Below are 23,353 nucleotides of genomic sequence, written 5' to 3' on the forward strand. Positions count from 1 at the left end.
GCCTCGTATACAAATAGCTTCTCAGTATTAATTACAACTCCCCTACGAACTGTATCGAACAGGTCAGAATATCTTCGAGGAAACAAGCTGGAATAAATCAGAAAACAAAATCTTAAGTTGCACACAACTACATTAATGAAACAATTTCAGACTCTTAGAATGCTTTTACAGGTAATATAGAATTTTATTATTCTTATTTACACTGGGCTATGATATAAATTAACAAACACAGAACTGCCCTTCACTCACTTTTGTGAAACACATGCAGATGGCCGGACCTGCATGACCTGGCACTGCCTTTCTACAGAGCCAGAGAACATGAAAACACAAAATGAGTCTTATACACATCCATGAGGTCTGCTAATCTCCGCTAATTATCAACAACTACTGTATAGCAGCAGAGAACAGATTTAACACTACTGCTGGAGGGGGTGCATTGGTTTTTGTAGAGGTCTTAATTATAGAACTGGAGGCCTGGGTCTAGAGCGTGCAAGGTTTCAGTGAGGAGTGCACTGTTGAATTCCAGTGAGTAAAAGAGCAGTTCGCATTGTACTGAACCAGCTCTGATTATAAAGGTACAGTATAAAGAAAACACATGGTCAGCACTGTTCCTCCTTTTACACGTAGGCAGGACAGAGAGAAACAGGGCCACAGCCAGACTGATGAAGACAGCATGCAGCCAATGCAGCAGCTGGCCAGGAGGATCACTGCTATGGACTACGCAAGAAAACAGGTGTTTTCAAAAGCGGGTACAAGGATAGGAATTTGGCAAATCAGCTGTTTCAGTGGCAACTTAATAGCAACACACACACACACAAAACAAAGGGAGACCGAAGACAAACCGAACTGTACTGACCAGCTTGCAGTTCCTATACCGGTCCAGTCATCCAGACCCCCTCCTGCAACATCTACTTTTGCTAGCAGTGACCTCCAGTGGCAGCCCCAGGCTTCAGTCAGCCCCGCTGAAGGCCTGGGCCTGGAGCGCCGTGCCCTGTGGCTCAGGAAACGGAGCCCTCCCACTCTGTCGGCACGAGGACGGGAGGGACATCGCCCAGCGCGGATGCTGCTCGGGACACAGGGCTCCTGCCGGCGGGAGGGAGGCTCCAGCCCCACCCTAAGAGGGCCGAGCCGTTTCAGCGGCAGTGAAGCAGGGACTGGAAGAGCAGGACTGCAGGCTTTAGCAAGGGGCGAGGACCTGGCCTCCAGCTCTCCAGCTCTCCAGGGCCACCGGCCGCAGGGCCTGTAACCCTCCTCTCGCTCCCAGCAGGTCCACGGTGATCATCAATAACTGCAAGCAGGCAGATCACTCCGGAGGTGAGCAGCGCGACACATTGAGCAGGACCGCTCGGCTTACCGCCGCAAGCTGGGCCGTCCGTCAACAACTACAATACGACGCGCACGCTGTAGCCGTGACCTGAACTGCTGAGAAACTGCAAGCGATAACCCCAGCAACTGACCTACGCAAATTACACAAATGGCTTGCAATTACTGAGAAAAAAAAACAATTCATTATCCTCCGCCATGATTATTAAACTGCCCTATGTCCTGAGCTGAAAAGCTGCAATTGGCCCTGTTAAACTAACTGCCTATGGAGCACAGGGGGAAAGGACACCCTGCAGACTCTACACCCCTCCAGTCCCGGAGCCGAGGGAGATGAGGCTGATGTTGCCGAGGGCAACGAGGCAGTGTTGCCAGGGAGACCGGGCACCAGGGCCATCACGGCTCCGAGTCGGGGTCTCCCTATCCGTCGATGTCCCAGCTGAAGAGGTGGTGTTTGACCAGCATGTCCTGGACGCCTTCCTTCAGGGGCTTCTGCTCCTTCTCCTGCTTCGCAGAAAAAAGCCGACGATATAAAAAAAGAAAGAACAAAAGAGAAGTGAAACTTTCTGCAGTCGACAAACAGGAACCCCACACCTCCTGTAGCGACGTCGCAACGCACTAGATCAGCTCCCGTCCCAGCAGGAGAAGGAAATCACTGCTGCGCAGGACTCTGGAGGCGATCGGGGAAGCAGTGTGCTGAGGGCTCGAGCTGGAATGCCATGTCATCTGGCTTCTATCCAGGAAACAGCAGCACACAAAGACGATCTAACCTTTTACGTTGACTTTCCCAGCCTAGAACTAAAATCGAACATCGGCGTTGTATATATCGAGGCCTGAGATACTCTTGAGTTTTTAAAGCCGGCTGCGAGCAATTCAAATCCATACATTTACTTTAGAAGAGTCATATACTCTCTAGCTTTAAAAAAAAAACTTGATAAGGTATATAAACTTGGGACACTGGCTGGTTGTTGTCAGTGTTATTTTAATTAGACTAACCAAACCTAACCACAACACTAGAGACCAGCACATCACCACCTTATAGCCTGATCAATAATCAAGTTCACAGAGGTCAGGCAGGAGCTCTCCTTTGCAAACTAAATTGCTGAAAAAATATTAAGCAGTCACACTACGCTAAAAGTAGGAAAAAAAAAATAGATTTAAGATTTTGGCAAAATAACTCAAAAATGCTAAGATTGATATTTTAAACTAAATGCCAAAAAAGGCTTAACCACAACGGATAAGAAGTATAAAATCAATATTTAAATGTGTAATCTTGTTTTGGTCTAGACTGGACAAGTCCAGAGCAGAGCACAGACAGATCCTTTCTGATCAGTTGGATTCACTATAACTGGTGGGTTGACTGGCTTCTGGGAAAACTGGCCCTGGTGCACGTGTGTAAGTGCCTGTGTGTGCGCGCGCGCGTGCGTGTGTGTGCGTGCCCCGTGATGGACTGGCGTCCTGTCCAGAGCGCACCCTGCCTTGTGCCCTTTGGATGCTGGGATAGACCCCCAGCTCCCCCGCGACCCTGAACTGGAAGAAGCAGGAAGACGACAGACGGGTGAATAAACTCATTATTTACACAGGAAATCGAATTGCCTGCACCCGTCAGGTCCTGGGTAATGAACATGCGCAGGAATAAATGGAGGATAGTTCAACTCTTAAAGACTGGAGTTACTGTTCCTTGGTCTAGATGTAGATGTCAGAAAAGCCTCATTAAGAATCCAATTAATCAGCAGCATTGTGACTTCACCACGCGACCTCCTTCCATTTCAGAGTCCAAGTCTTTCCTCGCACCCGGGCTACCCACGCGCCTGCGTGACAGAGGAGGACGCCGTGAGCTGCTTGCTCGCTCATCAGTAGTTAAGCAGGATAACGAGACGGGAAGGCTGGGCGAGCAGGTGGTAACATCAGCCCGTCCGCCCGATAAGCCTTCCCAGCAGGAACCTGGACTATTCCCTCACTTCCTGTCCCGGAATTCACACGCTGCGCCCCCTCCCCCCGCCGCCGGACGAGACGAGGGGCGCCAGCGCGGGGAGGAAGGCGCCCCCCCCTGCCCGCACGGGCAGCTGGCTGAGACAGTCCAGCCGGCTTCGGACCACCCGGCGTCCACTCCGGTCACCGCGGAGACGGGCCGCACCTCGTGGGGACCCCCGGCTGCATCGCGGACACCTTCAGGGCAGGAGGCAGCCCAAGACACGGTGATCCGCTGGGAGCGCTCGGAAATACCCGAGCCCGAGTTTCGACACCCCCGGCCTGCAGGAGAAGTCCACTCTCCGTCCGGTGAGGGCTCTCGCTTCTGTGGACTCGTTGACTAGGTCGGGACACGTAGCGGGTTTGACGCGCCGTCCCTTCGAGACATGCTGGGGAACGGCTGGGGAAAACCAGCAGCTGAGAGCAGTCCAGCCGCGTCCCTTAAACAATTAGGGGGCCGGGTGCAGACCGAGACCTCAATCAGCAGCAACAGGCCCACCGCAGGGCAGGAGGAAGAGGAAGAGGAAGAGCAGGGGGGGGGGGGAGCTGAGGGTTTTAAGCGGACAGATCAAGCCCACGCGGCGAGGACAGCGCTGCACTTGGACACGTGCGCACGCGCGAGCGAGCGAGCGAGTGAGTGAGTGAATGACGACCCACCACCCGTCACCACGGCAACACCCGCAGGCAGCCGGTGACGCCGTTGCTATGGTTACCGTCCGTACCTAGAGGTCCCAACTAAAGAGGTGATGTTTGACCAACATGTCCACCACTCCCGATTTCAGGATGGGCGACGTCTGCGGGGGATGGACAGACAAGCCGATCAGCAAACGGGCAGCGGGCGGCGCGGTTCAAAGCTCCGCTGCACAGCAATCTGACCCCCCCCACACCCCCACACCCCCCCCAGCAGCGGGCTCTTATACAAATCAACGTCTGCATATGAGACCTCCAAATAGAGCTACAAGCCTCATGCGTCCAGCACTTGGCCCAGCGACTTTCCTGACGAGAACCTGCAGCTCCAGCATGAAATGGACCAAACTGCTGTGCAGGCAGAATCTGATTTCCGTACCTGCATAAGGGACACGCTAAGACTTGCTTACACACCACAGACGATCACAATCACAGCATCACACACGACCACCACACACACACACACACACCGAGCATGCAGCTGCACAGTACATCTTGAGAACTGAGCAGACACACCGCGAGACAAGCTAAAGAAAGCCTTACAGAGACAAAACACGCAGGCAGACAGCCAGGACGGAGATCTGCACCCATACAAGGGCACAGCAGACATGCCCTCTTGGTCAATTTGGTGATGGAGTAAGAGCCCCAGCCTGTAGGGGCTCATCCTGAACTGGGCCCCTTACTGTGTACCCCGGGCAACAGGGACCCCTCCTGGACTGGGACCCACGCTGTTGTTGCCCAAAAGCCCCCCTATTTTCCTCCTTTACATCTTGCCCCTGTCTCCCCTGCTCACCTCCTTTCGGTCCGGTAGTTCACAATCCTGAGACAGACTGAAGGCAAACTTAGACAGCACCCTGAAACAGAACACAGGGGACACATTCGTTCACGTAGTCATTTTCATAGGTTGACACATGATAGAGCAACACCTTTCTAAATAAAATGGTTAACAATTCATATTTATGAAGCTCTTTTTACCTAACAACCTTCAAAAGACACACAAATCTCTTGTACAGCTTTGTCAAATTCAGCTCCTTTGCATGCAAATGCCCAGCCAAGATGATCTGGACTTCCTACCCAGCGGACAACATAAATGTCAGCGTTACCCCCCATCTCCTGGAAGCTGATTGTGGTGTAATAAGTCCCCCATGGAGACGACAGGGGCACAGGCTACAAGTAAAATTGAGCAGATGCGGCAATCACACGCCCACCACCACACCCACTCACCCTTGCCCCACCTACCGCCACACCCACTCCCCATACCCCGCCCACCGTCAAACCCACCATACCCCGTCCACCGCCACACCCACTCCCCTTGCCACACCCACTCACCCTTGCCCCACCCACTGTCACGCCCACTCCCCATACCCCGCCCACCGTCAAACCCACCATACCCCGCCCACCGCCACACCCACTCCCCTTGCCACACCCACTCCCCTGCCCCACCCACCACCACACCCACTTCCCCTTGCCCCGTCCGCCCCTCCGCCTCACCTCAGTTCACACTTGATCTGGACCCAGCCAGGGCTGCGCAGGAAGGACCAGGGCTGGTACCACTTCTCCACCGACTGGACGCTGGAGCACAGCACCTCCAGCCACAGGTGGAGGACCTGCTCACTGGGGGCGAGAGAGACCGAGACAGAGCGGGTTCTTAGACCTGCTAAGAGGGAACACCGCCAAAATCTGTCCTGCACAGCAGAGACCAGCTCCTATCCCTCCCGTGTGCAGGCACCCTCCTGCTGAGGGTGGGCCGTGAAAAACGCCTCTTCTCGCTCTTCAGGAAGATACTCACTTAAGGCCCACGCAGATCAGGGAGCGAAACTTGACGTCCATCTGGGCGTGTGCTGTGTCGTGGGTCATATTGACAGACTGGACAGCCTTGGAGGGGGGGGTGGGGAAGAGACAGAGAGAGAACAGATGTCTTTTAAGTGCTTATATAACCGGGGGGGGGAAGAAAAGGCATAAAAAACCACTGAAAACACACAACACTTACTCTGTACAGCAGCTCCTCAGGAGTCAAGACCTTTCCATCTTCATCTAGCCTGAAAAACCCAAGAACCAGAGGAGACTCAGTCTTCCTTCCACCCCTGCGTGGCTGTCAGACCCGACATGCAAACAGCCACTAGCTAGACACACTGGAGGGCTTAACCTGCAGAGGACCACCCTGTCCCTCACTAGCCGAGATGTCTGGATTTAGTTATTTTTAATGCTACAGTAACAGGGATAAGCTGGGGTCTTGTAAGCCACCGGGAGCTGGGAAAGCAAAGAAGCAAAAGTATTACACAATCGCCCGACCGTTCTGTAAACACTTTTGCCCTCTCCACCCCTGCTGTGATTTACACAAGACTTGTCAATGTGTCTGTCAGCTGATCTGTTTACGCCTCCAGTCTTCACCTCCAGCTCAGGATCATAAGGGCCTCACGTGAGAGATCATACAGCAGTGATGAAGGGCACTAGCGCTCCTGAAAGAGCTCCCGACGTTCAACGCTAAGCTCGGAAGCTCGTGAGGGGTCCAGGCGACGAGTGGGGGTAAAACCCGCGGAGAGGCCTCACCTGTAGGTCTTGCAGAGGACGAGCCGGGAATAGACGGAGTTGAAGTCTCGCTCCACCTCTCGGCTCGCGGCCTGCGCACGCAACAGAGCAAAGCAGCAGCCAGTCAGGCAACGCACACGCTCGCCGAAGGCCCCGCCTCTCCGCCCACTTCCAGCCCTGCGCACGAGCGCGAGCTCCCGTCCCTGCCTGCTCCTCTGCCCCTGCGCGTTTCCATTAGGGGTCTCCCTGTTCTAGTTCGGGGGTTTTGCGACCCACTCTCTGGTTCCCAAGCAGCACTGGGGGGGGGGGGGCTGGCTAGAAATCTTTAGCTAAATCCGTGCGGTCAAGGGCGTGTGAAAATAACGGCCTCACTGCCTCTTCTCGGTCCAATAGGAACGCTTCGCACGAGAAACCCGCAGCCGGGCGCCCCCCGGTGGCGTTCGCCGTACCTCCTCGATGAAGAGCCAGGGGTGGCAGGGCCCCCCCAGGATGGAGGGCTTCTTCAGGCCGTGCTGGAAGATGGCCTTGAGGGCGGGGCACAGCGTTCCTCGCACCAGGTCCGTCACCGCCTCCGTCACGGAGTCGTCGCCGGCCAGGGAGTACTGCGGGCGCGACGCGGGGGCACAGTGAGGCCGAGAGTCTTCACCCAGCGGACGACAACCCGCCACCCCCCCACCAGCAGCCGGCACACGTACCTCCTTGCTGCGTTCGTCCAGGACCTCGACGAATTTCGCGGGAAACCAGCCTGGAGGGGGGTGGGTAGAAGAGATGGCACACGGTCAGAAAGGAGGATGACCGCACAGTGACCACAAGATGGGCGCAGGGAAGTGAGTCAGACTAAGTTTCTTCTGGTGTCGTTTACCGATTTGAGCAATAAAATTCAGTTCTTTGTAAGTTTGTGAAACTGCACGGATCCGACAGTGGCGTGGTTTCGTGTGAAACCGTGGAAGAGCTACACCACGGAGACCTGCATGCTTTCCGCACTGTGGTTGCAAGCGGGGTAGACCATTCTGCAGGGCAGCGCGGGGGTGCTCACTGAGAAGGTCCATGCAGATGTGGTATAACGAGTGGGCCCGCAGCGCCCCTTTCTCACCTCGCAAGCCATTGAGCTCTCCCACCCAGCAGTGCTCGTCCTTCTGGGAAATTATCTGGAAGAGACAGCGCAGGAGTTCATTCTTGGGGCTCCTTCAAGCAAAGCCTGGATGAGATGCAGCGATCAATTAAAACCAACAGCGAGCGATCAATGAAACAATTCACTCTGGTGCCTGGTCTGTTCCCTACACCATGGAACCACTCCAGAGAGGGCCCGACATCGCAGCGTCTCCCAGAGATGACCTCGCGTCCCGCCCCGGCTCACCGTGATGATGTCGTTCTTGCGGAAGCCCAGCTCGTCGTCGTCGTGGCGCTCGAAGTCCAGCAGGGCCCGCGCCCGGCGCCGCCGGCAACGCGACACCAGCACGAAGTTCTCGTGGTCCCGCTGGTGGCTCTCCATCGAGTAGTCCGGGGTCAGGTCCTGTGGGGAGAGGGGGCGAGTGAGCACACCGCGCTGGCCCAGGAAGGCCAGTCTCTCTCCCTGCAGGGGAACGCCACACTGACCGTGCTGCTGTGCCGGGGGTCCAGGCAGTGGAAGTGCGTGGCCAGCCGGCCGATGGCCTCCCTCAGCGTGGCCACCAGCTCCGTCTGCCGGATGTTCTTGGCCTTCAGGGCCTCGGCCTCGTCGTCCCCGAACAGCAGCGAGGTGAGGGCCGACTTCCTGCGCTGGCTCTGCCTGCGCACCACCTGCGCGCGGGGGACAGGAGCTCACGTCAGCACAGACGGGCTCGTCACCCACACAGCACCGCGGACACAGGAGGCGGTGAAGGTCTCCCGAGGAATCGGTCATCTGGAGTGCACGGCGTGTCTCTGTGGCTGGACCTGCCTGTTGACGGATGACCAGAACCCAGGCGTTGAGCCCTTGACCCTCCCACTCCCCTGACCCCTGACCCCTGACCCCTTGCCCCCTGACCTTGCCCAGGCCAGTGCCGAGGGTGTGGGCGGTGTTGAGCTCGGCCTGCTCCGCCAGGATGTAGGCCAGGTGCTTGCGCCTCTGCGCCTCCAGCTGGTCGGGGGAGAGCGCCCCTGCCAGGCGCACCGCCTCTTCCAGCACTTGCTGCCCGTCTGTGAGCTGGCAGGGGAGGTCCGACAGCGTGTTGAAGATGGAGGCCGAGTTCTCCGACGACACCAGCTCGTCCTCCTGCAGGGAGAGAGAGAGATGCTGACTGTACTGCGCAGCACCCAGAGAGAGAGAGCAGTGACCACGATCGGGCCATAGAAACTGGGCAACACAGGCAGACCTGGCTGCCCAGAGAGGACAGGCTCAGTGACCACAGCCTGGCCAGAGAAACTGGGGACACAGGCTGACCTGGCTGCCCAGAGAGGACAGGCTCAGTGACCACAGCCTGGCCAGAGAAACTGGGCAACACAGGCTGACCTGGCTGCCCAGAGAAGACAGGCTCAGTGACCACAGCCTGGCCAGAGACACTGGACACAGGCAACACTGTAATTGACCGGTCATGATAATAAAGCGGTTTGCATTTAACAAGATCCTGCAAGTTTTGAGGTCTGCTGCCTTAATGTAAAGAAGTGCTGCCTGTCCAACACACCCCCCTTTCCCTGTTCCCACTGGCTCACGGATCACTATTGATCCTGAAGAGGCCTCAGCGGGTCAACTCAGTCAACGCCACTGCCGACTCCGAATCCTTGAAGCGATTCCCTGCTCCCGACTAAAGAAGTTAATGATCTTGTGCACGAGGGCGGAGGGGACAATTAAGGGGGGTTGGACAGACAGGACAGGAGGCGGGAGGTAAAGCTTGACCGCGAGCATGCCGGGTCGGGCGGAGCGGTCGCAAAGATCAGAGCCGCGCAGAGCGGGGGGGGGGAACTCGGAACGCGCGGCGCACCTTGATCTTGAGCATGCCCAGAGTGACCTGGAACAGCACCAGCGAGCCCTCGTAGAACAGCAGGTCCCAGACGCGCAGCAGCACCCGGATGTGGACCACGCTGGCGAAGGAGGTGAGGAACCAGTGTAGCGTGATCAGGGAGAGCTCTGAAGGAGACATGGCAGGGACCAGTCAATACAGGCATTGACCGTGCAATGCGATGCAGCGATAACTCGTTGACCCGTTCGGCTTTTGTGTTTTGGGCAGAGAACACAGGACAGGAGGGGAGGGGAGAGAGGGGATGGGGGGGGCTCTAGCCCAAGCTATCAGAAAAGTGCGTCCTCCTCCTCACCGATGTCGTGCTCCTGCAGCAGCCTGTCCAGCCGGGGCAGGTACTGCACGATGAGCTGCCTCAGCACCCTCTGGTCAGTCTGCACCCCCAGCAGGGTGGAGGTGAAGTAGGAGGGGGGCAGCAGGTCCTCGATGAGGGAGCACATCATCCACAGCACGTCCTCCTCCTCCAGGAAGAGCAGCAGGCAGGACACCACCTGGGGGACAGGGCGAGGGGCAGAGACCAGGTTGACGAGGGGAGACGGGCAGACAGAGGCGGGCGGAGCCATCGGCTTACGATTTGAGCCCAGAAGTGAGAAACGCAAAACAGCAACAGCACTGATCTGCGTTGATAATGTGCCTGCGGCAAGTGACCTGGGAACAGCCAGGACCCAAGCAGGATCAACGGTAATGTGTGTAGCCTGCCTGCAGCGAGCGAGCTTCCTGGGAATAAACCCTGGGTGCATCTAGGAGGCCATGTTTACTGTATAACATGTGTAGCTGGCATGTAACCTGTGCAAATCCTATCTCACTCTCATCCAGAGTGGTGCCCTCACCATGCCGGTGCCCTGGCAGTAGCCGATCTCTGGGTAGAGCCAGGCCAGTCCCCGCAGTACCCTGCGCAGCCGCGGCACGCCCACACTGTTCAGACTGGAGAAACAGGCGTTCGAGGGCATGGTGCGCAGCAGGTCCTTCTCTATCTGAGAGCGAGGGAGAGAGGGAGAGAGGGCGGAGGTGAGAGGGAGAGGCGGAGGAGAGAGAGGGAGAGAGGGCGGAGGTGAGAGAGGGAGAGAGGGCGGAGGTGAGCAGAACCAGAGGAGAGAGAGGGAGAGAGGGCGGAGGTGAGCAGAGCCGGAGGAGAGAGGGAGAGAGGGCGGAGGTGAGAGAGGGAGAGAGGGCGGAGGTGAGCAGAACCAGAGGAGAGAGAGGGAGAGAGGGCGGGGGTGAGAGAGGGAGAGAGGGCGGAGGTGAGCAGAGCCGGAGGAGAGAGGGAGAGAGGGCGGAGGTGAGAGAGGGAGAGAGGGCGGAGGTGAGCAGAACCAGAGGAGAGAGAGGGAGAGAGGGCGGGGGTGAGAGAGGGAGAGAGGGCGGAGGTGAGCAGAGCCGGAGGAGAGAGGGAGAGAGGGCGGAGGTGAGATGGGAGAGCCAGCGGAGGTGAGCAGAGCCAGAACAGGGGCCAGAGGGGACAGATGAGAGAGGATTCACTTGACACCGAGTGATGAAGAGACGATCAAAGTAACGACAACTGAAGAACAAAAGAGGGAGTGAGGGGGCACTGTGGAAACCCATACCTGTTTGGAGGCAGTGGTGTCGTCGTTAGAGCTGTTCTTGACGATCTCCCTGTACGTGATCTCGGAGGTCCTCTTCTTCTGCAGTGCCCCAGACAGCCGCATCCACAGCTGGAGAGGGGGAGAGAGATCACAGGGAAGCACGTGCACCACCCCATGCTGCATGTGAGCGTGCCTCCTTTGCAGCATGCCACCACATGGTTGTCAGCAGCCATATCACCCGTGCCAGTAACACACTCGTTTGCGCGCCCCCTACAGGGGCCGCCCGTGCCAGCGGTGTCCAGAATTACCTGCGGCCTCATGCTGTGTGGTATGCCCGCCAGCACCAGCGCTCTCAGCCGGTCCGAGCGGGGCAGGGTGGGGGAGATGTGCTCCCACGTCAGGTCGCCCACCGCGTGGTTGTGGGTGAACTCCAGGTGGGCCTGCCAGCGCAGCCGCTGCTGGGGGTCCTCTACCAGCGGGGTCCCCGAGAGCCGGTCGGGCTGCAACTCGGTGCCATCTGCTGGACGGAAACGTGCATTACACCTCTGCCAGCCAGACCTCAACACGGTACTGCTGTACAACTCTACAGCTCTCCAGTAACACGCGCAGGGAGCAGGGGCATAGCCAGGATTTTCTATTTGGGGTGGCAGGAACTCCTGTGCTGGTGGCATTTTAAAATAATTTAGGATTATTGCTTAAAGTACCTCAATATTGCTTTGCACTGTTAAAAGCGCCTTAATGCCTAAAAGGAGTCCTACTGTTCTTCTCTGTATTACAATGTCTAACTCTTCAGCAGGACTCTCAGTCTCGTATAAGCCAGTTTCCTGGTTTTGAATCCCATTATCAAAGACTCAACGAAAAAGGGACTGATGGCAGAGGTCTCGGATCTAGAACCCGGACCAGGATCTGCTTCGAGGACCCGTCCGCACCTCGCACTGCTCCCCTACCTTCGCTCTCGACCCGGAAGCCAAACTCATCGTACTGGATCTCCAGCTCCTCGGAATCCTTCTGCAAAAAACACAGGGACGCAGTGATGTGGGGGGGGGTGATCTCATCCCTGCCTCTCCGGCTTTTCCAGTACCAGCCGTCAAATATTTGTTAACCAAATCCATAACGGGCCCCCTCTGCTTTGTGCCCTGGGCACGTCAGTCAATAAAGCAGCGAGCTCTCTTGCGACTGAAACCGGGTCGGAGGGTGAGCCGTCTTGTCCTCTTCGACGCCCGCGTGCCCTGCAGGTCTGGAATATCCCCCTGTTTGGCCGTGGAAATCCCTGACCCCCAGCCCAGAGTAAAAGGGCGACTTGTCTCGAGCAGGGCATGCAGGGCGCGACGCGTTCACCCTGCCTTTGGTCTTAGAAACGCCCCTACTGCAGGGGTACGAGTGCCAGCAGACGGATTAGCTCCGCCAGTCGTCAGCCTGCGAACAGTCCCCCTCTGTTCGCTCCGCCGCGTGAGGGCCACTGACTGGCCATCAGCTACCACAGCCCCTCACTGCTGCCCACTCTGGAACCAGCTCCCCCTGGCGCTGCCAGGAACCGAGACAACACGCTGGGGCTACGGCTCCAACCCAGCGCTCGCCCAACCACAAAAAACACAAGAAATAGTACAAACGAAAGAGTCATCGTGAATTTTTCTGCTTTGCCTTTAGACCAGGTCTTCTAGATGGAGAAGATGTGCTCTAGGATACACACCCTTGCTGAAACTAGCTTACTATTAAACTGGGCACAGTGGGAACATCATTTTAAGCCACACCAGCCTTGTGATTTCTGTTATTTATATCGGGTGAATGGGAGGCCCGTCTCTGGAAATACTTGTGTCGATCCTATGCACCAATTTTTTTTTACTTAAAATGTAAAACCGCAGATCGGTCTCCGAGTTCAGGATGGCTGATTCCAGTCAGGGCGCCCTCATCAACACAGCTCCACACTTCAGGCTGCTGTCCCACGGGCAGAGGGCCTACCTGGTAGTACTTGGACAGGAGGTCCTGGGGCCACATGCTGGGAGTGAGGGCCGAGAAAGGGCCACCGGGGGTCGGAGTGTAGCTACCTGAAAAACAAAAACAAAAGCCACACACACACACGCACAGAGGTGAGGGGAGAAGAAAGCCCAGCTCAAAATCCCACCAGGGGCTCTCGTCACGGTCCAGTCCCGCACCCCACAATGCCTGATCGCTCAGTCCCCACGGGGGGTGGTGTGGCTCTGTGCTCACTCTCGAATGAGATGCCGCACCTGGACAACAGAAGCCAAGCGCTCAGCCGGGCCCCACACACAACTGAACCAGCAGTGGCCCCTAATTCTTTATCCCTCACCTGGGAATGAACCTGCCTCCTCAGTTGTTTTTAGAAGTGCCAGCTTCGGGGGGACTTTAAGCGTCACTGCAGAACAGAGCTTTCCCCTGTGGACAAGCTGGGGCTTTGTCGTCTGGGTCTGACCTGCAGAACACGGCGCCGTGCAGACCCGAAACTCTAGTCGATCTTGTGATGGAAACTGGACATCTCACAGGTTACTGGGGACGTTTAGCTTTTATCATGGTTTGAAATGCACTCATCAGTGCCGATCCTTTCTAACCCCCGAAATCTGAAAACTGCCCTGCGGTTCCCCTGTAAGATGGATCATTCGAGACCTCTTCCTCTGTCCAGCAGCCGAGGACAGCGTGTGGCTCAGACTGGGGGGGGATCGCCCGCCCTCCAATATCAACAGGTGAGGCTGACTCTTTCCTTCTGTTTCTGTTCATGTCTGCTGGTCTGATTAATTAGCAATAACCTCCAGCAGCAGGAGGTTAATGAGGTGTTAACCGGGTGAGTGACAGCCCCACACCAGTGTGGTCTAGGAGAGCTCAGGGCTGTGCAGCGCCGGGCTAAAACACACCTACCTGACATGCTGGCCTGCAGAGAGGGAGGTGAAGAGGCCCTCGGGATTCAACGAGATCTGGGGGTCCAGGGGGGTGACCGCAGGTTTCTGCAACAAGAGAGTCACCATAGGAAAGGTGCAAAAGCAGTCCCCCCTACCCCCCCCTCCACTACCAGAAACCGAGAACCAAAGGTTTCTCTGGGGATGCAGCAAGTGGGTGACCCTTTCTAAAGCAGTGGGGTTCCTGAGGGGTCACCCCCTCGCACGCCCGAGAGGGGCAACGGCTTTTCACCCCTGCTCGCTAAACCGAGAACCAGCCGGCACATCCCCGACGCGACGCGTAAATAAACTACTTCACAACACACCTCTCACGGCACGTACACACTCCAACAAGTCATGCAGATTCTACTAGAACACGAACGTCCTCTGTCCGTCGTCGAGCAGAGCAAGAGGCTGCTGGGGCTGAGCCCGGGCGATCCAGGCCCTTTCCCTGTCCCGGCTGGCCGACCGGTCCTCCGCAGGAGCTCAGAGGAACAGGGGTTTCCTCCTCAGGCCCTGTACAGGGCCCACACTCCCTTCCAGCGCTCCTTCGCGGTCGAGATGCCCCCCACTGTCTTCTTTCAGCTGAAGGGCACCAGGGAGGGGCAGCCGAGCGGTTGCGGAATTGCGTGTGCGGGCACGGTGGACTGGAAGGCCCATCTCACACACACACACACTGCGCAATCCAAGCTGTCGAGCAGGAGGAGGCCGAGCGCTTCCTGCCTGGGCGTTGCCATGGCGACGGGTGAGTCACTCGCTTCCAGACGGAAGGATACACAGACCTGTTTCCTGGGGGTGGGGGGGGGGGGGGGGGGGAATGGGGCGCTCCTTGGCTTTTGCTTCTAACCGTCTCGCACATTTCACTTGTTCTCCTTCGCTTGCATGGCGGACTCCCATATTTAAAGATGACCAGCCAGCAGGACATGGCGGGAGAGAGGGAGAGACCTGTCCGTCAGCCTGCGAGAGGAGACGCACACACTTTTCCCAGACTGGTTTGTCCGGGCTCCCCACCCCTGTTCCTGGGGAGCCCCCCCATCCAGTTATTCCTATAGGTCACCCTACATCAGGGGGTCCCCAACTCCCGTCCCAATCCACCACATCTTAAGAGGTCACCAGCCCCGGTCCTGGTGTGTCCCCATACCAGCGAGTCAGAGAGTCTTACAGGTCACCCTCAACCCACGCGTTAAAGAGGATCCCCTCAAAGGCTTCTCCATTCAGGGCTAAACCCAGTTCCTTCAGCCGGTCAGTGCCGGACGGCCCCTTACGGCCTGGAGCGCATCTGGCTGCTCTTCTCTGGATGGCTAACAGAGCAGCCGTGCTAACAGGCATCGCCCTTTGGACTGACTTCGGCAGGACCGCTGGGGAATTTAAATATTCAAATCAACCCCCCCCCCGACAGACACATGCAGCCCCCACAGCTCAGGACTCGTCTAACCTGTCCCCGCCCAGGACACAGCTCTACGTCAGGAACGAGGCAGTGACCATTACAAAACACACATACTGTACGGATGACAGAAGCTCAAAATGTATTCTCTTGGGTGGCTCTGTGGCTCAGGATCTGCGCCTGTGGCTGGAAGGTTGCCGGTTCGAATCCCACAGCCGGCAGGAGGAGTGCTGCTCCGTTCGGCCCCTGAGCAAGGCCCTGAACCCCAGCTGCTCCAAGGGCACCCCTGTAAATGGCTGACCCTGCGCTCTGACCCCCAGCTTCTCTCCCTGTCTGTGTGTCTCCTGGAGAGCAAGCTGGGGTCTGCGAAAAGACACATTCCTCATGCAAGACATTGTATAGGGCTAATAAAATCATCTCTTATTGTCTGAAACTAAACCCACTAGCAGAGCTGGAAACCTCTGGCCTGAAGGACAGGGGTACTGTACACGTGTCTCTGGACTCCAGGCCTCAGAAAAACAGAAGCCAAACTCTGCACCTTGTATTACACACAAAAAACGACAGACATCTGAGGTCCCTGAACACGGCACGGTCAATGAGCAGCTAAACGCCCACTCACTTGTTTTCTGATCCTCAGAGCGAGACTAGAACCGGTTTGGTCTCCTCAGGTAAAAAAAAAAAACCCAAACCACCCAACAGCAGCCTCCTCTCTTGTTTCTCTATCGCCGGAGGGCGTCAAACTTTGAGCCGACGCCGCGTTATCGGAGCAAGAGCAGATTAAAGTCGTCGAACTGAATCGGGGGGGGGGGGAGAGACACACGAATAACTAGGAAAGCGTCTAACCGCGCCGGATAATCAGGTTTTCAGACCGACGCCACGGAGCAGAGCTCAGCTCCCCGGAGAGGAGGAGAGGGGGAGAGGGGGGGCGGTGTCACCGCGGGCCACGCTGCCGGGACAAAGCGCACCTTGTGCTGCAACAGAATATCGCTTCAGCCGAGCCATTGTTTCGGGAGGCCAGGCAGGATTACTTCGGTGAATTATTTGCCGGGTGACAGAGGGTGTTGGGAGGGAGGGAGGCAGGCAACGATACACTGGCGCTCCTCTCCTTCTGGCGCACAGGCCGTCGTCCAATTCATCAAATAACAAGCAAGAGGCTTATTCCCTGCTGCGAAGAGAAGAGAAGAAAACAACGTTTCGGCCGTAGAGCCTTCTTCACACCTGAAGACGCCCGAAACGTTGTGTTCTCTTCTCTTTGCAGAAGGGAATAAGCCTCTTACGTGTCCCTTTGCAGCCGACGCACGCTGACGCAGCTCCCCCACCTGAACTACAATTAATCAAATAACGAGGCGGCCACCCCTCCCAAAATAAATAAACCAACAAAAACGACCAGGTGGACCGCAGGGAGGAATTGAACGCCTCCGTGACGTTTACGGTTTCAAAGCCGCACAAGGGAAGGGGGTCTCCCGGGAGCTACCGTATGCTACGGGACTTCTCCGCCTTATTTTAGGGAAGACGACCTGTTGCATAGCGGAATCCCAGGTCGAGAACACAACCAGCTCACCCAGAAGCAGCTCCTACCTCCTCAAACGACGAGGGCAACGGTGCCTTTAGCGTCACCTGGCCGGGCTGACGGACGAAGTCGTTCTCTCTCACACACACACACTCACACTGTACACTTCGCAAAACGACATGAAAATACCCTCTGAATCCCCACCGTCCCAGCCCCGTCACGGGCCGGACACGCACACCTGTCGCCCACACCTCCCCCGGGCAGAGACGCAGGAGAAACCCGGCTGCCCTAGAAACTGACCCCCTCTCTGCGACTTCACTCCTCTCGTCTCAAAGACCCCCCCCCCCACCCATTAACAAGTCGAACCCGCTTCATTCGGGTCATTTTCCTGATGCACGAGTTGACCCTCACACGCACCTCCCGATCGCAGTATCTGATCGCCGCTGGCGGACTACAGTAGTTTCCACACCGGGGGGTGAACTTTATCGGCGATAAAAGCATCGTTTATTCGTTATATTGGCCTGCTTCTCCTCCTCTCCCCGTGGGGGCAGGCGGACACGCCGTGCTTGAGTCGTGGCCGGGGTGGTTGTTGTTGTTGTTGTCGTGCATGTAGTCGTATTTACTGCGTTTGCTAGCGGCGTTGGACAGGAGTGTCCAGAAACACAAGCTTTCCAGAGCACGGACATGAAATTAAACCTGGGGGACGTACGGTCAGTGGCGAACAGCGTGCAGACTGGGAGACAAGCCGCGGCAGTCCGGAAATGTCCGTCACACGGCGTCCCGGAGGACACAGCCTGACCACCGGTGCAAGTCTGAACGCGATTGTGCCCATTGACTGACACCCACGTCCCCTTTCCCCGCGGCTCGGGAGTGAACTAGGCGAGCAGGCTCTGCTACATCATCATCATCATAAAAAAAAACAACTCATCGGAATAATTCTGCACGTTTCCGGCCGGGCTCACCTCAATCCAGACCTCCGGATCCGGGCTTTTCCATGACGGCAGGTAGTGGTAATACCCAGACTAGTCGGCCCGTCCGCAGGACACGGGGGGGGGGGGGGGGAGTTTCGGGGTTCTGCAGACAACTAGTTCCTCTTTCTCTCCCAGTCCCCCGATATGCGCAACCTACCTACAGCCTCCGCGGGGCATCCGGCTCTCTCCTCCGCCTCCCGTCCCAGTATTTCCTGCCTGAAGGTGTCCCGGCTCCCGGAACCGCATCCTTGTTCACCTGCTCCCAACAGGACCTCGTATCCCTCCGCCGCGGCCAGGCGGCTGGTCCGGCCGAGCCGCCGCCGCCGCCGCCGCGGTGCATGCTGGGAGCCGCCGGCCGACACGCTGCGAGGAAGAGGGACTATAATCGCCCTCCTCCCGAAAGCACACCGTTACGAGAAGGCGTTGCAATGATTTGATTTTAGTATCCGTATGCATCATGTCTATCTGCCCAACACCGCCCCTTTAAAAAGATAGAATACGCTCGCGTATCCGCAGAGCCTTGTCCTGTTACAAACGTCGCAGCTGTACCCTGTGGGTCAGAGGTCTCTCAGAGAACACGTATCCAGTGGCTGTCACGGATAGCCATTCAATTTCCCAGTTTCTAAAGACCCGGAGCAATTGAACTGTGATTGATTAAGCGGGTTATTTTAAAACGACGTCATTTAGTGAACTCAAGTCAGACTATCTTCAGCCCGGATGGACCACAGGCCCTTTAAATAAATTAAGACATGGATCGCTTAACTGGTCAATACAATACGGGCGTCTCCAATGTTTGAAAATCAAGCGTGACTGGATTCGGGATGGTATATCCATTCTGCGGTTAGACTCGGCAGCATTGCTACTGCTTAGTGTGTGGGTGACTGACCCAATCTAAATAAAACAGTCCGTCACATGAATTATTATTTCATTTAAGTCGTTAACTGACATGCCCTCAAACCAAACGTAAAAAAAATTCGGAAACTAACAATGCAAAACACAACGCTTAATCACACAAAAATGCATCTGTTAATACAGTATTTGAATGCAATATGAAACACAAGCAAGATGCACAACGGATACAAGCAGCACAATACAGCAGTACCCTAACTCAGGATCACTCACATCTGCTCCAATCATTAAGCAGGTTCACCTTATGCCGATCCGCATTTGTTGAATTGATCATCAGAAGGATCAATACAGTAAATGAAGGAGCTATTGGGTTAAGTACAGCAATAGAGCACATTGCAGAGGTAAGCTGGTCACATGCAGAACGCTATTAATTTAAGCAACTAAAACAAAAACGCCTTAACATCACGAGTTTGGAGTATTTCAATTAACACATTTAAGTTTTAATTTAATGCCGAATCTCCCCCTGGCCTTTACCAGTCATGGCCTCCTAATGACCCCCCTCTCTGAACTGGCTTCATCACTCTGCTCTCCTCCCCACTGAGAGCTGGTGTGTGGGGAGCGGACTGGAGCATCATCCAGGTGGGGGTACACACTGGTGGGGGCGGAGGGGATCCCCATGACCTGTACAGCGTTGTGAGTGGGGTGTCCAGAAAAGCTATATAAGTGGAGAGAGAGAGTCTTTATTATCCCTGAGGGTGCAATTTGTTTTACAGCAGCAGTGTTAGTGTACAGACAGACAGAAAAAAACACGTCAAGGACAACAAGATACATACATCTTTGCATCAAGAACACCAAGTGTTAAGTAACGACATGGCTACAGGTATGAATGAGAACTTAAAATTATTGGTTTTGGAGCTGGGGAGTCGGTATCTGCGTTCTGATGGGAGTAACTGGAAATTGTTAAACAAGGGGTGTGAAGGATTGTCACAGAGTCAGAGTGTATGGATAATCATCATCATCATCATCCAGGTGGGGCTGCACACTGGTGGTGGTGGAGGGGATCCCCATTACCTGTAAAGCGCTTTGAGTGGAGTGTCCAGAAAAGCGCTATACAAGTGTAAGAATTATTTTTATTATCATCATCATCAAGTGTGACTGTATGAGAGCTGCAATGACGGTGTGGTACCACTAGATGTCGCTGTCGGGGAAAAAACTGAACGGCACCCTGGCTTTCACAAGACAGTGCCTCCTCGCAGATGCCAGGGAGTTTTTTAAGAATTAAAAAGAATTCAGCAGTGGGGTACAGTGGTTAGCTCTGGATTCAATTCCAGACCTGGGGTGCTGTCTATGTGGAGTCTGCATGTTCTCCTCATTTTCCTGTGGGCTTCCTCCGGGTGCTCTGGTTTCCTCCCACAGTCAAATGACAGGCTGGTGGGTTAATAATAATAATAATAATAATAATTCTTACACTTATATAGCCCTTTTCTGGACACTCCACTCAAAGTGCTTTACAGGTAATGGGGATCCCCTCCACCACCACCAGTGTGTACCCCCACCTGGATGATGCGATGGCAGCCTGAGTCCTCATCACACATCAGCTATTATTGGGGAGGAGAGCAGAGTAATGGAGCCAGTTCAGAGATGGGGATTATTAGGAGGCCATGATAGGTAAAGGCCAGGGGGGAAATTTTGCCAGGATGCCGGGGTAACACCCCTACTCTTTTCGAGAAACACCCTGGGATTTTTAATGACCACAGAGAGTCAGGACCTGAGTTTTGCCGTCTCATCCGAAGGACGGCGCCTGTTTACAGTATAGTGTCCCCGTCACTATACTGGGGCATTAGGACCCATGCAGACCTCAGCATGAGTGCCCCCCAACTGGCCTCACTAACACCTCTTCCAGCAGCAACCTTAGTTTTTCCCAGGAGGTTTCCCCTGCAGGTACTGGCCAGGCTCATACCTGCTGAGCTTCAGAGGGCTGCCAGCTGGGAGCTGCAGGGTGTCATGGCTGCTGGCTGGTTGGTTAATTGGCAGTATGTGCCCTGTGATGGGCTGGTGGCCTGTCCAAGGTGTACTCATTGTGCTCATTGCTTGTTCTCCCACGACCCTGAATTTGAAGAAGACGGTAGAAAATAGATGATCTGGTGGTCATTAGTACTAATGCCTCACAGCTCCAGGGGTTCGGGGTTTGAATCCAGACAGGAGTGTCTGTCTGTGAGGAGTCTACACGTTCTCTCTGAGTTCATGTGGGGTCCTCCTGGCCAGCATGGTGGCCTGCAACCTGGGCTTTCAAGGCTGCCTTGAACGCCTGCCTCCGTCACTTCAAGAATTAATCTCTCATGTAGAATTCACCTTTTATCTTTATAAAAAAAAGCTTTCTGAAAATCTAAATAGTACCATATCATGTGCTATGTGTGCATCTATGTAAACCTGCTGCTTATTCAATCAAGTGCAGTAGTTAAGCAAGACTCACTTCCTCTAAATCCATGGAGATTCTCCACTATAATATCACTACCCTACAGGTGTTCCTCCGGTGTGATACTAATTATCATCTCCATGTAATAGAAAGCTTATTGGTTTTTAATTACTTGATTTGGCTTTGTTGCCCTGTTAATGGATGGGCACTCTGTAAGCAATTTTCCAGTCCATGGGCAATACCCCTGTGTGGAGTGACCGCTGGAACTGTTTCGTTAATGACTTAATGGTCTATAAATAACACTTCTCGTTTTCTTTAGTACAATTGATGGAATACCACCAGGCCCTGGAGATGAATCTTAATTTGCGCTATTAATACCTGTGGCACTCCTGTCTCTTCTGTGCTAATGCTTTTTCACATAGAAAAATGGTCTCTCCCCAACCAGAGGGAACCTGTTTCCTTCCTGGGAAACACCCTGAGTGGAATATTGATGTCAGTTTTGTACACCATCCTCTGTTGTTCTTTGGCTGTGTTATTCACCCATCCATTTCCAGCCACTTCATCCAGTTCATGGTCCTGGGCTAGCTGGGGTCTATCCCATCAAGCAACAGGCACAAGGCAGGACACACCCTGGGCAGGACGCCAGTCCATCACAGCGCTATACAGACACACACACTCACACCAGGGATGATTTTCCCAGAAGCCACTTAACCCACCAGCAAGACTTTGGACCGTTGGGAGGAAACTGGAGCACCTGGAGGAAACCCACATGAACATGGGGAGAACATGCAAACTCCACCCAGACAGCACCCCAGGTCCAGGACTGAACCCAGTCCCCAGCCCACGAGACAACCATGCTTAACCACTGCACCACACTACACAAGCACAGACCATTCAGCTCCTTCGGTCTGTTTGATAGTTAGCAGTTCATTGATACAAAGATGTTAACTAGCGGTTTCTTAAAAGAAGCCAAGGTATCAGTCTCACCCAGAAGGCTGGGCAGTTTGTCCCACATTCCCACCAGTCTCTGTGCAAAAAAAGTGCCTCTTGTTCTCAGACTTCAGTGCTCTTCCCCAGAGTTTCCAGTGGTGTCTTCTGGTTCATGTGCCGCTGTTCATGCAGGGCTGATTCTGTCAGTGTCTCTGTGTATCAGGCTCTCTGTGAAAGAAAACAAGGCTCAGTTCCTTCAGCCTTTCAGGACATTCCCTTGAGCCCCAGAATGTGTCTGATTGCCAGATTCCAGAGCAGAAGTATCTTTTCTAAAACACAGCGACTATATTCATTGCAATTCATTCAGCTGCGGGTCAGTGCATTCCTTTTCTTACGAGAAGGGTCAGGTCTCGAGGACACACCAGGAGGACAATGGAGCCCTGAAACTTTTGTGTAGCTGATTCTATCACAGAGGAGGAGAATGTTGTGTGACAGTAAGAATATGGCAGAAATTCAGGACAGTCCTTTTGGAATAGGGGATAGAGTAGAGGGGTCTGTTAAAGTGGAGGTTAGAGTAAGAGAACAGAATAGTCCTGTAACAATAGTGGGCTGTACTAGGGGCTATGATATTACCTCAGCAGAGACAAGACTCATTCACTAAGTTAGTAAGGAAACTACTCTTAACACACAGCTGGTCAGTCACAAAACCATTCTGAACACAACCCTGGTCTGTGACGAAACCACACTTAACACACAGCTAGTCTGTGACGAAACCACACTTAACACACAGCTAGTCTGTGACGAAACCACACTTAACACAGCTAGTCTGTGACAAAACCACACTTAACACACAGCTAGTCTGTGACGAAACCACACTTAACACACAGCTAGTCTGTGACAAAACCACACTTAACGCATGGCTAGTCTGTGACGAAACCACACTTAACACACAGCTAGTCTGTGACGAAACCACACTTAACACAGCTGGTCGGTGATGAAGCCACACTTAACACACAGCTAGTCTGTGACGAAACCACACTTAACACAGCTGGTCGGTGATGAAGCCACACTTAACACCTCTGGTCTGGTAATCAGGCTTCATTAAGGAATCTTGTGTCAACAACAGAGCCCTTTACTTTAAACTCCAGCCAAATGGCTTGCACTCTTATCTATTTTACATTTTCTAATTTGTCAGTAAGTTATTATTTCTTGTTTATTTGCATTGCACAGCCTGAAGTCCTGGTTACCACGAGGGGATTCTGGAAACGATGCCATGGCTGTGTGTTTTACAGTGCTCTCTGAAGTTTCCGCACTAACTGGCGTGATAAAGCGGGGTCCTGCAGTTCTAGGTCCTATAGTGGCGTAATTGTGCCATAAAT

At 54.7% G+C, this 23,353-nt stretch overlaps 1 protein-coding gene across 5 annotated transcripts; it reads right to left on the reverse strand.

The window, feature by feature from the left end:
- Positions 1-163: 163 nt before the first annotated feature.
- sgsm3 (small G protein signaling modulator 3) lies at positions 164-18,055 on the reverse strand. 5 transcript variants are annotated; one of them, XM_088930249.1, is made up of 22 exons: positions 17,771-18,001; positions 13,894-13,983; positions 12,986-13,067; positions 11,974-12,034; positions 11,335-11,543; positions 11,048-11,155; positions 10,313-10,456; positions 9,778-9,973; positions 9,447-9,592; positions 8,513-8,740; positions 8,104-8,286; positions 7,865-8,020; positions 7,601-7,655; positions 7,203-7,252; positions 6,957-7,109; positions 6,529-6,599; positions 5,969-6,017; positions 5,768-5,853; positions 5,470-5,592; positions 4,772-4,832; positions 4,014-4,085; positions 164-1,824 (listed from the first exon to the last, which is right to left on the reverse strand). In XM_088930249.1, the coding sequence occupies exons 2-21, from the start codon at positions 13,902-13,904 to the stop codon at positions 4,014-4,016; spliced, it is 2,244 nt and encodes a 747-aa protein (XP_088786375.1). In that variant the 5' UTR covers positions 13,905-13,983; positions 17,771-18,001; the 3' UTR covers positions 164-1,824. The 5 variants fall into 5 exon arrangements, with proteins under 5 accessions (XP_088786375.1, XP_088786373.1, XP_088786374.1 ...); XM_088930250.1 differs by having other exon boundaries at positions 1,770-1,827; XM_088930247.1 differs by lacking the exon at positions 4,014-4,085 and having other exon boundaries at positions 164-1,827; positions 17,937-18,055.
- Between the last annotated feature and the right edge of the window lie 5,298 nt (positions 18,056-23,353).

The sequence above is a fragment of the Atractosteus spatula genome, chromosome 13 (genome assembly GCF_055471065.1).
Source record: "Atractosteus spatula isolate fAtrSpa1 chromosome 13, fAtrSpa1.hap1, whole genome shotgun sequence".
NCBI classification, from domain to species: domain Eukaryota; kingdom Metazoa; phylum Chordata; class Actinopteri; order Semionotiformes; family Lepisosteidae; genus Atractosteus; species Atractosteus spatula.

Excerpts from the sequence above, each read along its gene's own strand:
- sgsm3 (XM_088930247.1), bottom strand. Across the intron at positions 9,974-10,312 it reads ACTGCCAGGGCACCGGCATG|GTGGTGTCCTGCCTGCTGCT; the intron begins GTGAGGGCACCA and ends CCTGTCCCCCAG. Across the intron at positions 9,593-9,777 it reads GCTGCAGGAGCACGACATCG|AGCTCTCCCTGATCACGCTA; the intron begins GTGAGGAGGAGG and ends TGTCTCCTTCAG.